Genomic DNA, 19,437 nt, shown 5'->3' with positions numbered 1-19,437 from the left:
CAACCACACACTCGCGAGATTGCGCGAGGAGGGCACAAGTTGGAGGAAACATGGCGACGTCGAATTTGTTAAAGGTAAGAGCCTCTCACGTCAGCATTTTACCCGGATTTGAAGATTTAATTATGCGCCCCGATGCCCATAGTCTGGATGTATATAAGTTAATGAAGGAGTAAAAAACAAAAAACGACAACGGACACTGTTTGTCAGCTTTTATTTTTGCACTGAAGGAAACAGATATGTATTTCTTGCTAGTTAGCTAGCATGGGATGCTAAGACTAGCTAGTCAGCCATCTGGCTAACGTGCAATTGAGTTGTCACCGGCATAACATTTCGTATTTTAAATTGACAGTTCGTCAGTAATATCATACACAGTTCATTGTAGTATCTGTCCACATCAAACTGTAAGAGAATATGCAGCAGGCTTGTCCAGGTGGTGGAACAATCAGCTGAATTGGCAAGCTAACATTAGTTCCGTTTGACAGCTCTCCAGCACAATAACGTTAGTGTTACTAGCTAGCTAACTAACTACATATTACAGTCTTGACTGTTACAGATTTATCAGAGTTGGGTGCAACTACACTGTTGACAATGTAGTCTGTAGCTAATGTTTTAGTTGAAGCAGGTTTTATTTTAGCGAACTGGATCATTGTAACGTTATGTTTTAAAATAATAGAATTATAAAAATTACTATTTAACATGCGCTCATTCTGAACAGCGTCAGGCAAGTTACTGAGTAATGGGTTAGTAAGTATGAACTGTGTTCGTTCTCTGGCGCTATCCAAAATGAATGGTTTTAGTTACTGGGTAGTGTGGTGGAGAGTAGTGAGTCATACTCATATGGCACGAGACAGAAGCAAACAGGTGCATCTACTTGAAATTGTCCAAAAATAAACACTTGTTTTCATTTTCTGTTGCAAAACATTTTCGACAGTGTGCACTAATGAATACGACCCTGAGTAGTAACAGTAGTATCATCTCTCTTCAGAATAAAGGCTCCTTGCAGTTTGAGGACAAGTGGGACCTGATGAGGCCCATCGTTCTCAAGCTACTGAGACAGGAGGCTGTCACCAAGCAGCAGTGGTTTGACCTCTTCTCGTAAGACACACACACTGCATCACACCACACCAAACTGCAAAGCAGACACACACAAAAACCCTATGCTTATTATTGTGTGTTGCAGAGACGTCCATGCTGTGTGTCTGTGGGATGATAAGGGCCCAGCTAAGATCCACCAGGCGCTCAAAGAAGACATCCTAGACTTCATCAAACAAGCTCAGAATGTAAGTGGGAATGTGGGTTACAGGGGAAGGATTTTGGCAAGGGGTGAAATCACATTTGATTTTGAAATGTGCTGTTCACACACACATGCTTGCGTATACACACACACACATACAGTGATGACAGTTGCAGGCAAGAGGCTACCCTTAAACTCCTGACCTCTACCTATGCAACATACCTCTGACCTGTGTTTCCATGGCAGCGTGTGTTGAGTCATCAGGATGACACAGCGTTACTGAAGGCCTACATTGTGGAGTGGCGAAAGTTCTTCACACAGTGTGACATCCTGCCCAAACCGTTCTGTCAGCTGGAGATCACACTGATGGGGAAGCAGGGCAGCAACAAGAAGTCTAACGTTGAGGACAGCATCGTACGCAAGGTGATGAGAGTGGGGAGAGGAGGAAGAGAGAGGGGAGAGATGGACAATGCTCTTCTTTTTGATAGCATGTGTCAATTGTCTCATCCTGCTTACTTACACTCTCTCTTTTCCTCTCTCTATACCCATCGGCTTCTCTTCTAGTTGATGTTGGACACATGGAACGAGTCGATCTTCTCCAACATAAAAAGCCGTCTTCAGGACAGTGCTATGAAGCTGGTTCACGCTGAAAGGCTAGGAGAGGCTTTTGACTCCCAGCTGGTTATAGGAGTACGAGAATCATACGGTAGGACATATACACACTGAGTGGCAAACCATCCAAATATTTTATATGGTAAGTTTTTGTGAAGTATGGTATGTTGACTGTGTGTGTGTGTGTGTGTGTGTGTGTGTGTGTGTGTGTGTGTGTGTGTGTGTAGTCAACCTGTGCTCTAACCCTGAAGACAAGCTCCAGATCTACAGAGATAACTTTGAGAAGGCCTACCTGGACTCAACTGAGAGGTTTTACAGAACACAGGCCCCATCATACCTACAGCAGAATGGAGTCCAGAACTACATGAAATATGTAAGGACTGCTCTCTCTCTCTCTGTGTGTGTTGGAGAGAGTGCGTGTCTGTGTGTTGTTGTTGTGACAATTTCACTGATCGTGTGTGTCTTGCAGGCAGACACAAAGCTAAGGGAAGAGGAGAAGAGGGCAGTTCGATACCTCGAGACTCGTCGTGAATGTAACTCTGTCCAAGCAGTGAGTAGACAGACTGTTTACCCATGAGTCTGTATAGACTGGTTTAAACTCATATTCACAGTCAACAGATGAGGTAGATCAATGTCAGTCTCTAATGTCTCTTTCCAGCTGATGGAATGTTGTGTGAACGCTCTGGTGACGTCGTTTAAAGAAACCATCCTGGCCGAATGTCCCGGCATGATCAAACGCAACGAGACAGACAGTGAGTAACACGTTACAGTACTACTTTTACCCACCAGCCTTGGGACCGGTTGTAGAGGAGGGTCCTTCTTTGTGTGACGTTAATGTCATTCACCCTGCAGAGCTCCACCTGATGTTTTCCCTGATGGATAAGGTTCCTAGTGGGATAGAGCCCATGCTGAAAGATCTGGAGGATCACATCATGAACGCTGGGCTGGCTGATATGGTGGCTGCTGCAGAGACTATCACTTCTGTATGTACACACACACAGATCTGTCTTACTATACTTGTGAGGACTTTTTGCAGACCAACAATTGAATCCCATTCAAAATCCTATTTTCCTTAACCCTAATTCTAATCCTAACTGATATGCCTAAAATGTCCTCACTTCTCTGAATTTGAGTTGGTTAATATTCTTGTGAGGACTTCTGGTAGTAGTAAAATATAGTATAGTAAAACATATACTAGCTGATTTTGAGTGTGTATATCTGTATGTTTTTCTTCTTATTCCTGTGTGTGTAGGACTCTGAGAAGTACGTGGAGCAGCTGCTGATGTTGTTTAACCGTTTCAGTAAACTGGTGAAGGAGGCTTTTCAGGACGACCCTCGATTCCTCACTGCCAGAGACAAGGTAACACACACACACACACACAGTGAGAGAAAATGGGGTGAAGGGAGAAGACTGAATGGAGGAGCAGAGAGAAGGGGGGGATGGGGAGGAGAAGGGATGGACTGAGGAGAAAAAAAGGGAGATGAGAGAAAAGGGGGTGAATGGAGCAGATGGAGAGAAAAGGGGGGTGGGGGTGGGTGGAGGAGGAGGAGGAGGAGGAGGAGGAAAAAAAAGAGGAGAGCGGGAGTTTTGACAGTTCTGTGTTTCTCTCCAGGCCTACAAAGCTGTAGTGAACGATGCCACCATCTTTAAACTGGAGCTGCCCCTCAAACAGAAAGGGTAAGACAAACCTGGGTTTTATGTTTATATTTATTCCTTGGTTATGGGTTAGTATGGCTGCTGGTCCACCCATCACGAAACTTTAGCTGCATCCTGATTCTTTACCCTTTTCCTTAGGGTGCATTTTCACACTCCCCTTCATGGATTTAAAAGCATATGATTTGTGTAACAATTGGCTGGAGGTAGTTTCCATTATTGTCAAATTCACGCAAGAAAGTGTGCACGTGTAGACTTCGAAGAAAGGGTGAAGAATCGGGATGCATCCATAGACTTGAATGTAGATGCCTGTTTTAGTAATTAGATTTCTATGTGTACTATTCATATGTGTGTCTCTCTACAGGGTAGGTCTGAAAACCCAGCCAGAGTCGAAGTGTCCAGAGCTGCTAGCTAACTACTGTGACATGCTGCTGAGGAAAACCACCCTGAGCAAGAAACTCACCTCAGAGGAGATAGAACTCAAACTCAAAGAAGTGGTGAAGACTCTACCCTAGTACTGTAGAATGAGCCCCCATTCTCAAACACTTAGTCTTGGATTGGTGTAAACATTGGCTGTTGTGAAATCCATGACGAGAAGGGTGTAGAATTAGGATGCAGCCGTAGTCTTCTATCCTGTTCATCCCGAACTCTTCTAGCTGTTGGTGTTGAATTATGTTCAGAATAAGGATGTGTTTTCTCTCTCTCCCTCCCTTCTCTCTCTAGTTGCTGGTGTTGAATTATGTTCAGAATAAGGATGTGTTTTCTCTCTCTCCCTCCCTTCTCTCTCTAGTTGCTGGTGTTGAAGTATGTTCAGAATAAGGATGTGTTTATGAGGTACCATAAAGCCCACCTGACCAGAAGACTGATCCTGGACATCTCAGCTGACAGCGAGATAGAAGAGAACATGGTGGAGTGGCTCAGGGTAAAAACACACACAGACTCTTTATCTCTCTCTCTCTCTCTCTATACCCCCTTTTGATTGTGTTTTTTTCCCCTGGTTTGTGTGTGTTTGTAGGAGGTGGGGATGCCTGCAGACTATGTGAATAAGCTGGCCAGGATGTTCCAGGACATTAAAGTATCGGATGATCTCAACCAGGTCTTCAAGGAGATGCACAAACACAACAAGCTGGCTCTACCAGGTAACGCACACTTGCTCTACGAGGTAACAAACACACAGACCTATGGCTTGAGCTTGTGTGATTATTAACCAAGGCCTCCATACTCTTCCTGCTGATGTACCATAGTAATGCACTAATATTGTCTGTCTCTCTGTTTCTCTCTCTCCTTCCTCTCTCTGTCTCCCCCTTCTCTCTGTCTCTCTCTCCAGCTGACAGTGTGAATATAAAGATCCTGAATGCGGGGGCGTGGTCGAGGAGCAGTGAGAAGGTGTTTGTATCTCTGCCTACTGAGCTGGAGGATCTGATCCCAGAGGTAGAAGACTTCTACAAGAGGAACCACAGCGGGAGGAAACTACACTGGCACCACCTCATGTCCAATGGCATTGTGAGTGGGAGATACAGACACAGAGAGATAGAGACAGACAAAGTGCACACACACTCAGAAATATAATCTGTGGAAAAACTACTATCATGTCCAACGGAATACTAATCTCCCTCCTCTCCCTGTGTGTGTGTGTGGGGGGTGTATGCCTGTGTGCGTGCATGTATGTTTAGATCACCTTCAAGAATGAAATGGGTCATTATGACCTTGAGGTCACGACCTTTCAGCTGGCTGTCCTATTCGCCTGGAACCAGCGGCCGCGGGAGCGAATCAGCTTTGAGAACCTTAAATTGGCTACCGAGCTGCCTGATGCTGAGCTACGACGCACACTCTGGGTAACACACACACACTCTCTGGGATTGGCACACATGCCAATATAAACGCAGTTCATACACAAAGAAGAGCCTGAGGGAACAAACAAATGACCTCTTTCTTTCCCTCTCTGCTGTCTCTTCTCTGTCTCTAGTCTCTGGTAGCATTCCCTAAGCTGAAGAGACAGGTTTTGTCCTATGAGCCTTCAGTCTCCTCCCCTAAAGACTTCACTGACAGCACCCTGTTCTTCATCAACCAGGACTTTTCTCTCATGTACGTAGCGACAACACTAGCTTTGAACCCACAACAATGTGTTAGCCCCCAGAGCTAAATAAAGGCATTGAATGTAATTAGCATTACAACATTCTGGTAACTTGCCACAAATGCCCACGTTTTCAAAAAATTACTTATTGAAGCATTCCAGATTTTCCTGCTTTTTCCAACCTGATTCCAGGAATCTCTGGAATTTCTGGAAAACCTGGGATTTTGGGAAAGATGGGAGAGTTTTGCTACCTTAATTGCACCTCACTGCAACCGCTGTTGGTTTACCATGTTGATTCATGTTCTATTTAGTTAATGTAACTAACTGTATGTTTTCTAACTCATCATTCATTTTGGAGAAGTTTAATGTTGATGAAAGCTATATTGTCATGGCTTCCTACTGAAGACCTGGATGGGATGGACTGTTGCGGAGCAGTTTCAGGTGTGATTTCTGATGGGATATTGAGTTCTTTAGTCTCTGTTTCCTAGTAAAAACTCCAAGGTCCAGAAAAGAGGCAAGATTAATCTGATTGGTCGATTGCAGCTGACCACGGAGCGAATGAGAGAGGAGGAGAACGAGGGCATTGTCCAGCTGAGAATATTAAGAACCCAGGTAATGTTACAAGTTTAAAGGTACAACTTGAGGAACCTGTAGTTTCAGCACCCCCCCCAAAAGACTTAAATGGCGCACTACTACCTTCCACCCTGCAAGCCTAGAGTGAAAATCATAACCATACCAGTTGAATGTGTGGCGCTACATTGAGTAAAGATATAATGCTGTACGTTGTTTGATCCACCCACCTCTCTCCAGGAGGCCATCATCCAGATTATGAAGATGAGGAAGAGGATCAGTAACGCCCAGCTACAGACAGAGCTGGTAGAGATCCTTAAGAACATGTTCCTGCCCCAGAAAAAGATGATCAAGGAACAGATCGAGTGGCTCATCGAACACAAATACATAAAACGGGACGAGACTGACATCAACACCTTTATCTACATGGCATAGAACCCACTTACCTGGACTGGAACCACCTACCTACCTACTGCTTGACCTGGCTGGATCCTCACTGCTGCAGGAGGAAGAGGAAACACAGGAAGAGGAGGGAGGGAGCAGTGGTTGTTTCAGAAGAGGAAGTCTCTCTGTGGGGGGAGGGAAGGGGCAGGCCAGTTAGTTGTATGAGATAGATGGTGTAGTCTTCAGACTGTGGCGCCACCCGGGGGCCAGGAGGAGGAGGACAGTGGGGCTGACTGACAGTCTCAGTATCACAGTAGAGACATTATTAAATAAACACTCTCCCTGCCTTACCCTCCTTACGCAGTCCACACAGAGACAGACAGACAGGAGGCCTAATGGACTAGTAGTCTATATCATTATGGAGTGGACATTGAGAGGAGTGTATTTTGCCAAATGTACTGTGTGTGTATGTCTGCACCTTGACAGCTTGCTGCTCCTTAGAAGTCTTGCAATCATCTGAGGTCCCATCACGTGTGTGTGTGTCACTTTTCCGTCCAGCTCCACCCCCCCCCAACTGCCACATCCCTCAGAGGTCATGGCTCCTTACGTATCAGCCAGTCGCAGGGTGAGAACAAACGAGACCATCACTTTTCTGTTTCCTACCTTGTAGGTCAGTGTGTCTGAATGGTTTTATATATCACTTTCATTCTCCTTCTCAATGCTCATCTTTATTTTTGTGAACTGTTGTGTGTATCGTTTGTAAATGCTGCACAGCGTCGTCCAATCGATCGATTGAAGTCACAAAGCTCTCTAGCGATCTTGGATTCTCCTGTACCTCTCCTCTTCTTTCTCCCCCATCCATAGCCAGTGCATGATATGACAGGTGTATTGTTGTCAGACCATGAGTGGGTGTCATGACTGTTCATGACCCAGGTTTCTTCCCAAATGTCACCATATTCCCTAGGTACTGTATTAGGGTGGCAGGTAGCCTAGTGGTTAGCAAGCTGGGCCAGTAACCAAAAGGTTGCCGGATCAAATCCCCGAGCTGACAAGGTAAAAATCTGTCGTTCTGCCCCTGAACAAGGCAGTTAACCCACTGTTCCTAGGCTGTCATTGTAAATAAGAATTTGTTCTTAACTGACTTGCCTATATTTAGAAAATATAAATAAATACTTTTGGGGGCAAAAAGTAGTGTTAAATTCCCTATAAAGGGAAAAGTCATTTGTTTCCTATATAGGAAAAAGTAGTTTATATTCTCCTTTTATATATAGAATAGTAGAATCCCTCCAGTGCAATATCTAGAGAGCCCCAACTGCTGGAGCACTTCCTGTGGTGAGAGGTTATGTTGCTAAAGAAATGGCATTGCAGTGTTGCTATTAATGTACCCTACCCACCACCTTTTTACAGAAGATTGTGTGTTGCAGTATATGAGTGGGGTGAGGATGGAAGAACTAGAAAAGTGTTGGGGCCGTGTGTTGTTGACTTGTTTATTTATTTAATTTGTATCAATGTGGTTTGTTTGTTTGTATGAAATTGTATGCGAGTGTTTGATAAATAGGTCCGGTCTGTCGCGGGATACTAGGTGTACATAGTCACTTATTAATGTTACATGATGAAATGTATGAGATGACTTAATAACACTATCCCTCTTTGACTCTTTTTTTTGTTTGGGTTTTGCTATTGGCATTGGGATAATGTTATAGTGTGGGAAATTAAATTGTGCCCCCTATTCCCTATATAGTGCACTAGTTTTGACCAGGATCCATAGCCCTCTACTGAAAAGTTGTGCACTATGTAGGGAATATGGTGCTATTTGGGATGCAGGTTAGGTAGCAATTTCCTCTTTTCTCTCACTGAATTGAATGCAACCACATTGGAATCAATTTAGACACTTCAAGACAAAGTGATTGTCAGACGAGGGAAACATTACTTAGGATTTAGCAGTTATGAATTGTTTGGGCATGATGCCATGGCTTTACTTCATCCTACCATGTTTCATTCATACACACTACATATCTACCCAGTACTGTATAGTCAGTCCACTGTTCTACAGTGGAGTACACCTATGAGAAACACACGTACACACATACTGATTATTGCCAAAATAGTTCATTGTTTATTCTATCAGGTGATGTAATGTGTGGATAACTCTTCTACTACCTGTAAACTGTTGGCAATAAGAGGCTCTCCACATGAGCTAGTTACATTTCTCAACAGACTGACTAGTTCAACTTTTGAACAGTTACTCTGAAGGATATCAGTGCTTTGTGAATAAAAAGTGTGTGTTAATATCATCATTGACAGTTTATGCAGTTATATCGTCCACTGAATGACATTGTGTCCAGCAGGTAGACTGGTTTTAGTACCATTGTTGTTTTTCATGTCTTCCTTCCCTGGTATCTGACGTTAATGGTTATGCATCACTGCTATAGTTGTTGCATCAAAACAACCTGGAGAAGAAGAGTGTCTCATGCCACCCTATTTCCTATTTAGTGTGCTACTGTTTGACCAGGGCCAATATGGCTCTGGTCAAAAGTACTGCACTATATAAGGTGTCATTTGGAACGTTGGCAAAGTGTTATTACAGTTTAGTAATTTAGCAGACACTCCTATCCAGAGTGACTTACAATTAGTGCATTCTTCTTAAGATATGTTATCAGAGTAATGTAATGTACTTAATGTAACTCATTCTGATAAACTTAGCACTTCTCTAGATTTTAGCCATGTTCAACAATGTTTGAAGATGACAATTTTTGCCACTTTATGAGTAACAACAAATGAACAGTATTAAACTAGGACATAAACTCAACTTTTGTTGTAATAATTCATGTTTTTCTCTGCACAGAAATGTCAGGTAGAGCAGGTCTTATTGTGTCAAGAGACTAGACTGACATCTTGCTTCAGTTTTAAGTGTGGTTGTGATGATGGTAGATGCATGTCTTATGATTACCCATCTATCTCTTCCTCTCCTTCCCTACTTGCATATCTGGAGTACCTAGGTTTTATTGATCATAACATTACCAGATGAATGTGTGTCCCTACTTTGAGAAAAACATATAATGCTGTATATTGTTTGAATGGGAGTATTCTGGCTTTTGGGCTCAACTTCTTTGATGTGCTGCATTATTTTATTTATTTTTGTTAATGACTCTGCTTTTTAAAAATATAATTTATTTCCTGGCTAATAAAATCTGTACTGTAAAGAGAGTCATCTCCGCTGCTCTTGGTTCCCTTTGTCTTCTGATGATTTCTATAGACAGATGAACATGTGCTTCTTCCTCTCAGTGTACATTGATAGTAGCCTTCCTGTATGTTAACATGTCATGGCCTCTTCCAAGAGGTCTGACACTTTATGGCACAGAAGATCATCTGTTATTGGCATTTTATTTATTCATAATATATATTTGTTAACTAGGAAAGTCAGTTAAGAACACATTCTTATTTACAATGACGCCAAACCTGGACGACTCTGGGCCAATTGTGCGCCACCCTATGGGACTCCCAATCACGGCCGGGTGTGATGCTGCCTGGATTCGTACCAGGTACTGCAGTGACGCCTCTTGCACTGAGATGCAGTGTCTTACACCACCGCGCGACTCGGGAGCCTGAGTAATAATCCGTAGCTATATTTCTTTCGATATTTTAAATCAAACACGGTAAAATGTATTTTCGAATAATTCGACCTGTAATGTGATTTATTTTCATAGCTAGTACGACTCAATCGCGCACCCCTTGAAATCAGGTGGTACGTTCCATAGCTCTCTGTTTCCCCGGAAGAAAGCGGTTTGCTTTTACCACTTGGGAAGTGATCAACCGTGAAAGTACATGATCTACTCGCATAAAAAGAAATACAACTCTTGGAATTCAAGGTTTGCATAAAATATTCACATAATTATAATATCCAAAACGGTGTTGTAACAGGTGGATGAACTGACGTAAACCTGTGGCAAATATTTAGCTAGCCAACAACGGCTAGTTTTCTGACTTCAAGTTCTGTTGAGAAACTAACTTCGCTAACGTTGCTAGTTAACATTCCAGCTAATCGTTTCCATTGTTTTGGTCGAATTCAACTGATCTCTGTACCCCATGTATTCTAGCTAGATGGTCGGACGTATTCGACTCTGTTGGCTTTTGAACATCATGACAGAAATAACCTGCGAACTGTTTAGCTGGATGTTAGCTACCCGCGTTAGTTGGCTAGTTAGCGAGCTAATTAGCTTACATTTTTAGCTAACTCTGGCTAGCTATGTCTTAATCTTGTTGATAACTACAAAAAAGCAAAGCCCCAGTCGTGTGTATTGTTGTGCTCTTTATACACATAACGTTAGTCACTTTTGTGGTTGATGATTAATTACATGTATAGATTTAGCCAGATCGAGATTATATTGCTTGTTTCACTTAACGTTAGCTAGTTAACGTTAATTGATTGCCAAATAACGTTCATCTGGTAAGTTAATGTGCCATTTTAAAACCTGCATCGTTGGGATGATTTGTAAGCAAGCATTTCGCTGTAAAGTCCACACCAGTTGTATTCGGGTCATGTGATGAATATAATTTGATTTGGAACATCAATGCATATGGTTAGCCTTTGCTTTGGCTTCGCAATCGCAGTTAACATTGCTAGTTAACGTTAGTACTCATGCTAGACCTGTCATACGAGATCTTGTATATATTTTTAATTGGTTTTGATAACAACCGTTCTTTCGTACTTTGGCATTGTACTATAGTTAATATTTAGACAAGCTATCTAGCTAGTTACCAGTTACAGTGGGTTTATGAATGTTTCTCTCCGTTCTTCCTTACGGTGACGCAGTTATTCGGACCAGTGTTTAACGTTAGCTAGCACCTACGACAACAATTGCGAGAAACTCCTACATGTGTGTCGATGAATATCGTTATTTGTTGTAGTTCTATGTACGTTAACTGGTTAGCTAGCTAGTAGAGTAGCGATCATTGATGTGTCAACCTCCTGTCAGAACAACCTCAATTCGTAAGGGCATGGACCCTACAAGTTCTTGACAACAACCCTGTGAGCGTGGAACCTACTTTAATACCCCATTCAAAGGCACTTAAATATGTTGTCTTGCCAATTCATCCTCTGAATGGCGCACATACACAATCCATGTCTGAATTGTCTCATGGCTTAAAAATCATTGTTTAACCTCTCTTTTCCCCTTCATCTACACGGATTGAAGTGGATTTAACAAGTGACATCAGTAAGAATTAATATCCTTCACCTGGATTCACTTGGTCGGTCATGGAAAGAGTTCTTAATGTTTTGTACACTCGGTGTATTCACATGCACGCCACACACAGCCTAGTTTCAGCAAGAACGTGCCTCTCAATTGGTTACATGGAACAGCTCACAAAATAACGACAACGGTAGCCGGTAGGGTATGTAGGAAAGACGTTACTAACAGTAAATGCTAAGGAAACAATGGTTATGCAAAGCAGGTATTGAAAAAGTTTTGTCTAGTCTTGGTTGAATCTTTGCAAATTCAGTCATCATGCGCTGTTTGAATTAACATTTCCTAAGGCCTTCCCAATTTAATGTTGACTGCAAAGTAATCCTACCTGGCAGAATTATATTGGATTTTTATCCATTTGGTTTTCAAACTGACATGACATGTACTGTACTGTAGGCCTACATTGTACAGAAACACAGAAAATGAGAGTATAACCACTTCTCCAGGCAGCACTACACCACTGCAGCTACTGTCTATTGAATGGGCTACGGTCCACATTGAATGAGATCTGTTTGTTTAGGCTAGCCAGCTGCTTCAATATACTGCCATTTGGCTAACATTAAACATGGGAGTTATCTGATCTGTGGTTTACGCCTTGTCTGGCACACAACCGCAAAAACCACTTACACAAGACAAAGATAGCTTGCCAGTATATTAGCTAATATGTCATCTCCCCTCTCCCCCCCTCTCTCTCTCTCTCTCTCTCTCTCTCTCTGTTGCTGTAGGATAGTACACAGTGTTCGGACTGGCTGGGGAGGCAGATCTACAGACAATATCACATACGCTGGACAGATTTGTAAGTTAACAGACTCGTGAGTGAACTTTTGGGATGGCCCAGTACTATAGCTAGTTGAGCCACTGCCAGAGTGGGGGCATTCTAAGAGTTGATTAGCTATGTGATGTGACCATACCGTCTTGTCTTTATGTATGCTTTATAATGTTTTTGTACTATGTAGTTCATCACATCAAGTCTCACTGTAAACTGTGTTTTTATTATAGAATCTTATAGATTTGAATGGACAAGGAGACCAGAAATACATAGGTACTTCTCCTATATACTATCTGTAAATAGTATACTGTTTATGGTATGGCTTTCGGCTGGGTGAGATGACATTCAGTGTGTGTGTGGACCTAGCCCAGCTAGTTAACCCGTGTGGTGACTCTGCGATGCCTGTGAAGAAGAAGAGGAAGTCTTCAGGGTCAGATGACCCGGGACTCAGGAAGTGTAAAATCACCTGGTGAGGAACACTACCCACTACCCGTCACCCCTGCTCCTCAATCACCACCCCTGTCCTCCTTCTCCTCACCACCCCTCACCCACCAATTCTACCCTCCTTCTCCTCACCCACCTCTTCTGCTCCTCACCTCACCACTTTTCCCACCATCCTCCACTATTGGATGATTAATATCCCCCCCCCACAGATACTGCTGTATTTAGAGCTGTAGTGAAACTCTGCCTCACCCAACCCTCCTCTTCACCCATTCCACCGTGTGTGTTGCAGCTGCTGCTTGCTGGCTTTGCTCTGTGCAGTGAGCCTGGCTGCTTGACTAAAAGAACTCAACACTCAGCACATATTTGTCCCCTTATGCAACACAGACCTCAGTCAGTCCACAGGAAAGTAGAGGGGGAGGAGTGTGTGTGACACTGAATATCCTGAGAACTCCTTTAATGCATTTGTCTGAGTCTGTTGAGTGACCATGTTCTGACCCGCGTTGTAGTTTCTGACTGTTCTATCCCGTGTTGTAGTTTCTGACTGTGTTCTATCCCGTGTTGTAGTTTCTGACTGTGTTCTATCCCGTGTTGTAGTTTCTGACTGTGTTCTATCCCGCGTTGTAGTTTCTGACTGTGTTCTATCCCGTGTTGTAGTTTCTGACTGTGTTCTATCCCGTGTTGTAGTTTCTGACTGTGTTCTATCCCGCGTTGTAGTTTCTGACTGTGTTCTATCCCGCGTTGTAGTTTCTGACTGTGTTCTATCCCGTGTTGTAGTTTCTGACTGTGTTCTGACCCGCGTTGTAGTTTCTGACTGTGTTCTATCCCGCGTTGTAGTTTCTGACTGTGTTCTATCCCGCGTTTAGTTTCTGACTGTGTTCTATCCCGCGTTGTAGTTTCTGACTGTGTTCTATCCCGCGTTGTAGTTTCTGACTGTGTTCTATCCCGCGTTGTAGTTTCTGACTGTGTTCTATCCCGCGTTGTAGTTTCTGACTGTGTTCTATCCCGCGTTGTAGTTTCTGACTGTGTTCTATCCCGCGTTGTAGTTTCTGACTGTGTTCTATCCCGCGTTGTAGTTTCTGACTGTGTTCTATCCCGCGTTGTAGTTTCTGACTGTGTTCTATCCCGCGTTGTAGTTTCTGACTGTGTTCTATCCCGCGTTGTAGTTTCTGACTGTGTTCTATCCCGCGTTGTAGTTTCTGACTGTGTTCTATCCCGCGTTGTAGTTTCTGACTGTGTTCTATCCCGCGTTGTAGTTTCTGACTGTGTTCTATCCCGCGTTGTAGTTTCTGACTGTGTTCTATCCCGCGTTGTAGTTTCTGACTGTGTTCTATCCCGCGTTGTAGTTTCTGACTGTGTTCTATCCCGCGTTGTAGTTTCTGACTGTGTTCTATCCCGCGTTGTAGTTTCTGACTGTGTTCTATCCAGCGTTGTAGTTTCTGACTGTGTTCTATCCCGCGTTGTAGTTTCTGACTGTGTTCTATCCCGCGTTGTAGTTTCTGACTGTGTTCTATCCCGCGTTGTAGTTTCTGACTGTGTTCTATCCCGCGTTGTAGTTTCTGACTGTGTTCTATCCCGCGTTGTAGTTTCTGACTGTGTTCTATCCCGCGTTGTAGTTTCTGACTGTGTTCTATCCCGCGTTGTAGTTTCTGACTGTGTTCTATCCCGCGTTGTAGTTTCTGACTGTGTTCTATCCCGCGTTGTAGTTTCTGACTGTGTTCTATCCCGCGTTGTAGTTTCTGACTGTGTTCTATCCCGCGTTGTAGTTTCTGACTGTGTTCTATCCCGCGTTGTAGTTTCTGACTGTGTTCTATCCCGCGTTGTAGTTTCTGACTGTGTTCTATCCCGCGTTGTAGTTTCTGACTGTGTTCTATCCCGCGTTGTAGTTTCTGACTGTGTTCTATTCTGCGTTGTAGTTTCTGACTGTGTTCTATCCCGCGTTGTAGTTTCTGACTGTGTTCTATCCCGCGTTGTAGTTTCTGACTGTGTTCTATCCCGCGTTGTAGTTTCTGACTGTGTTCTATCCCGCGTTGTAGTTTCTGACTGTGTTCTATCCCGCGTTGTAGTTTCTGACTGTGTTCTATCCCGTTGTAGTTTCTGACTGTGTTCTATCCCGCGTTGTAGTTTCTGACTGTGTTCTATCCCGCGTTGTAGTTTCTGACTGTGTTCTATCCCGCGTTGTAGTTTCTGACTGTGTTCTATCCCGCGTTGTAGTTTCTGACTGTGTTCTATCCCGCGTTGTAGTTTCTGACTGTGTTCTATCCCGCGTTGTAGTTTCTGACTGTGTTCTATCCCGCGTTGTAGTTTCTGACTGTGTTCTATCCCGCGTTGTAGTTTCTGACTGTGTTCTGACCCGCCTTGTCGTTTCTGACTGTGTTCTGACCCGCCTTGTCGTTTCTGACTGTGTTCTGTCCCGCCTTGTCGTTTCTGACTGTGTTCTGTCCCGCCTTGTCGTTTCTGACTGTGTTCTATCCCGCGTTGTAGTTTCTGACTGTGTTCTATCCCGCGTTGTAGTTTCTGACTGTGTTCTATCCCGCGTTGTAGTTTCTGACTGTGTTCTATCCCGCGTTGTAGTTTCTGACTGTGTTCTATCCCGCGTTGTAGTTTCTGACTGTGTTCTATCCCGCGTTGTAGTTTCTGACTGTGTTCTATCCCGCGTTGTAGTTTCTGACTGTGTTCTATCCCGCGTTGTAGTTTCTGACTGTGTTCTGACCCGCCTTGTCGTTTCTGACTGTGTTCTGACCCGCGTTGTAGTTTCTGACTGTGTTCTGACCCGCGTTGTAGTTTCTGACTGTGTTCTGACCCGCGTTGTAGTTTCTGACTGTGTTCTGACCAGCGTTGTAGTTTCTGACTGTGTTCTGACCCGCGTTGTAGTTTCTGACTGTGTTCTGACCCGCGTTGTAGTTTCTGACTGTGTTCTGACCCGCGTTGTAGTTTCTGACTGTGTTCTGACCCGCGTTGTAGTTTCTGACTGTGTTCTGACCCGCGTTGTAGTTTCTGACTGTGTTCTGACCCGCGTTGTAGTTTCTGACTGTGTTCTGACCCGCGTTGTCGTTTCTGACTGTGTTCTGACCCGCGTTGTCGTTTCTGACTGTGTTCTGTCCCGCCTTGTCGTTTCTGACTGTGTTCTATCCCGCGTTGTAGTTTCTGACTGTGTTCTGACCCGCGTTGTAGTTTCTGACTGTGTTCTGACCCGCCTTGTCGTTTCTGACTGTGTTCTGACCCGCCTTGTCGTTTCTGACTGTGTTCTGTCCCGCCTTGTCGTTTCTGACTGTGTTCTGTCCCGCCTTGTCGTTTCTGACTGTGTTCTGTCCCGCCTTGTCGTTTCTGACTGTGTTCTGACCCGCCTTGTCGTTTCTGACTGTGTTCTGACCCGCCTTGTCGTTTCTGACTGTGTTCTATCCCGCCTTGTCGTTTCTGACTGTGTTCTATCCTGTATGTTGTAGTTTCTCACTGTGTTCTGACCCGCCTTGTCGTTTCTGACTGTGTTCTGTCCCGCCTTGTCGTTTCTGACTGTGTTCTGACTGTGTCCCGCCTTGTCGTTCTATCCCGCGTTGTAGTTTCTGTTCTATCCCGCGTTGTAGTTTCTGACTGTGTTCTATCCCGCGTTGTAGTTTCTGACTGTGTTCTGTCCCGCCTTGTCGTTTCTGACTGTGTTCTGACTGTGTCCTGACTGTGTTCTGACTGTCCTTGTTTCTATCCCGCGTTGTAGTTTCTGACTGTGTTCTGATCCGCCTTGTCGTTTCTGACTGTGTTCTGACCCGCCTTGTCGTTTCTGACTGTGTTCTGTCCCGCCTTGTCGTTTCTGACTGTGTTCTATCCTGTATGTTGTCGTTTCTGACTGTGTTCTATCCTGTATGTTGTAGTTTCTGCAGACCCCAGGCTCCAGGCCGGTTGATCAGCCCAGAGGACCAGTTCTCCAATAAGAAATGTCTGGCCTGGTTCTACGAGTACACAGGTACAGTGCCTTCAGAAAGTATTCATACCCCTTGACTTATTTCTCACCCATCTACACACAATACCCCATAATGACAAAGTGAATACATCTTTTTAGAAATATTAGCAAATTTACTGAAAATAAAACACAGAAATATCTCATTTACATAAGTATTCACACCCCTGAGTCAGTACATGTACACCTTTGGTAGTGATTACAGCTCTGGGCAATGTTCCCACAATTATTTTTCAGCACTGAGCAAATTTCTGGTCTGCTGATGCAATCTGTTTCATCAATTTTAAAACTAGGCTGTATCACAACAAAATGTGGAAAATGTCAAGGGGGTGTGAATACTTTCTGAAGGCACTATGTCATATCATGATGGTCATAGGTTGCTGTATTAACTTTTGATACACACTCAGATTAGAACTCTTTAAGTCACAAGGAAAGCTCAAGTTGATTATTGGTCACTAAGTATTGAGTCATTTATACCATTCTATGTGTGTTTTGTGCATGCTTCCCGTGTGTGTGTGCCAGGTCCAGATGAGGTGTTGGGTCCAGAGGGGATGGAGAAGTTCTGTGAAGACATTGGTGTGGAACCAGAAAACGTTAGTCTTCCTCTTTTCTCTTCACCCACTCATCATCCATCGTTGATAATTATGATGCATATTCTCTCTCTTCCCCCCCTCTCTCTGTCCCTCTCTCTTTTTCAGATAATCATGTTAGTTTTAGCCTGGAAACTAGAAGCACCAAATATGGGATTTTTCACTAAGGAGGAGTGGCTTAAGGGAATGACTTTACTACAGTGAGTAACCTTGATTTACCACATCGCATGTCTGTTTCTGACGCTTCTGATTCTATAGGTGTGACTGGGAAACCGTGTTTGTTTGTGACCCCCCTCCTCTATAGGTGTGACTGCATAGAGAGGTTACAGGGGAAACTGGACTACCTGCGCAATCAGCTCAACGACACAATCATCTTTAAAAACATCTACAGATACGCCTTCGACTTTGCCAGAGTGAGTCTATCACTGGTCCATAGTCAGGAAATGGTTTGACTTCCTGGGGAGAGGGTCTGGATGGCAGATGTACTTACATTATTTCTCCCTCTTTAACATCTCTCTTAACTCTCCATCTGCCTCTCCTTCTGATCTTCTTCTCCTTCTCTCCACCAGGATAAGGACCAGAGGAGTCTGGACATGGACACAGCTAAGTCCATGCTAGCATTGCTACTGGGGAGAACATGGCCACTGTTCCCTGTCTTCAACCAGTTTCTGGAGGTAACACACCCTATGTTGAACACAGCTGTGTGGTTCCTGCATTGACCTGCTCCAAATATCAATCTCCTTCTCTTCTCTCTCTGTCCTCCTCCCTCCCTGCTTTTCTACACTCTCTTCCTCCATCCCCCCCCCCTCGCTTATCTCTCGTCCCCTGCAGCAGTCCAAGTACAAGGTGATGAATAAGGACCAGTGGTATAACGTCTTAGAGTTTAGTCGTACAGTCAGCACAGACCTCAGTAACTATGACGAGGATGGAGCCTGTGAGTACACACACTAAACCACACACTAAAAAACATACACACACACTAAAGCCCATACATACACAGTCCCTCACGCTAACACTACTCTCTCTGCAGGGCCAGTGTTATTGGATGAGTTTGTGGAGTGCCAGAAAGCTCGGCTGGCAGCACTATAGGGGAGGACACTTGCCAAACCGCAGAAGAGGAGAAAGAGGGAGCAGGAGAGCGAGAGAGAAGCACACATGAGGATGTTCTGCCTCCATTTGAAATATACAGAAACGGCACACACACCTTTCATGGACTGTGCAAACACACACGCGTACAGTGTCACGGAGCGCACACACACTTCCAGTGATGGCCTCTGTGCTTCGTGGGACAAACAGTGAATTTCTCTCTGAAGAGACTTTTTCAGTGTTAATTTAAACAAGTTCAACAAGAAGAAAATAACTAAAGATGAACTATTTTTCATATGTATTGCATCTGTGGCCACAGTTCTCTAGCCAGTGTTAAGATCGACTGGGGAATTTTTCTGTTTCATTTAACATTTTTTTCCATTCGAGTCTTACCTTGTTTATAGTATGTCTTCCGAACAAGAATAAAGAATGGAATTGTACCAAACCTGCTTCTAACCTCGCTACAACCAAATATACTGGGCTGTGATTGGTTCTACCAAATGAATTTACCAGATACTTTTGTCTTATGGTCTGGTGGATCAAAATGTCAAACATGGCCTTCGTTAAAGGTCCAACGCAGCCGTTTTTATGTCGATATCAAATGAATGAAATGAATTCAGGGTAACAATTAAGTATCTTACTGTGATTGTTTTAAATTAAAATGATAAAAAAGAAACAAATAACTTAGCAAATAGCGATTATTCAAGAAAGATTTCTGCTAGGACTGTCTTGGAGTGGGGAGGGGAAAACAAAATGTTATTGGCAGAGAGATTTGGAACTCTTATCTTATTGGTCTAATTAACAAATTTACTGCCTGATGATGTC

General features: G+C 43.7%; 2 protein-coding genes across 3 annotated transcripts; both read left to right on the top strand.

Moving 5' to 3' along the window:
• The first annotated feature begins 10 nt into the window (after positions 1 to 10).
• Positions 11 to 9,735, top strand: LOC118375314 (cullin-5-like). Its single transcript, XM_035761856.2, has 19 exons — positions 11 to 74; positions 986 to 1,095; positions 1,181 to 1,280; positions 1,481 to 1,657; positions 1,799 to 1,940; positions 2,074 to 2,219; positions 2,316 to 2,396; positions 2,505 to 2,598; positions 2,699 to 2,829; positions 3,099 to 3,206; positions 3,460 to 3,524; positions 3,865 to 3,997; positions 4,291 to 4,422; positions 4,516 to 4,639; positions 4,828 to 5,003; positions 5,174 to 5,335; positions 5,467 to 5,585; positions 6,063 to 6,186; positions 6,385 to 9,735. Exons 1-19 carry the CDS (start codon positions 51 to 53, stop codon positions 6,577 to 6,579), a joined length of 2,343 nt encoding a protein of 780 aa, XP_035617749.1. The 5' UTR covers positions 11 to 50; the 3' UTR covers positions 6,580 to 9,735.
• A 446-nt stretch (positions 9,736 to 10,181) lies between these two features.
• Positions 10,182 to 19,057, top strand: LOC118375851 (DCN1-like protein 5). Of its 2 annotated transcripts, XM_035762717.2 has the most exons (11): positions 10,302 to 10,397; positions 12,500 to 12,570; positions 12,774 to 12,816; positions 12,910 to 13,012; positions 16,851 to 16,942; positions 17,459 to 17,529; positions 17,635 to 17,726; positions 17,831 to 17,939; positions 18,096 to 18,200; positions 18,358 to 18,460; positions 18,557 to 19,057. In XM_035762717.2, the coding sequence occupies exons 4-11, from the start codon at positions 12,942 to 12,944 to the stop codon at positions 18,613 to 18,615; spliced, it is 702 nt and encodes a 233-aa protein (XP_035618610.1). In that variant the 5' UTR covers positions 10,302 to 10,397; positions 12,500 to 12,570; positions 12,774 to 12,816; positions 12,910 to 12,941; the 3' UTR covers positions 18,616 to 19,057. The 2 variants fall into 2 exon arrangements, with proteins under 2 accessions (XP_035618401.1, XP_035618610.1); XM_035762508.2 differs by lacking the exon at positions 12,774 to 12,816 and having other exon boundaries at positions 10,182 to 10,397.
• Positions 19,058 to 19,437: the final 380 nt, after the last annotated feature.

This window comes from Oncorhynchus keta, chromosome 1 (assembly GCF_023373465.1).
Source record: "Oncorhynchus keta strain PuntledgeMale-10-30-2019 chromosome 1, Oket_V2, whole genome shotgun sequence".
Taxonomy (NCBI): Eukaryota; Metazoa; Chordata; class Actinopteri; order Salmoniformes; family Salmonidae; genus Oncorhynchus; species Oncorhynchus keta.
This window is presented reverse-complemented; position numbering and strand designations above follow the sequence as displayed.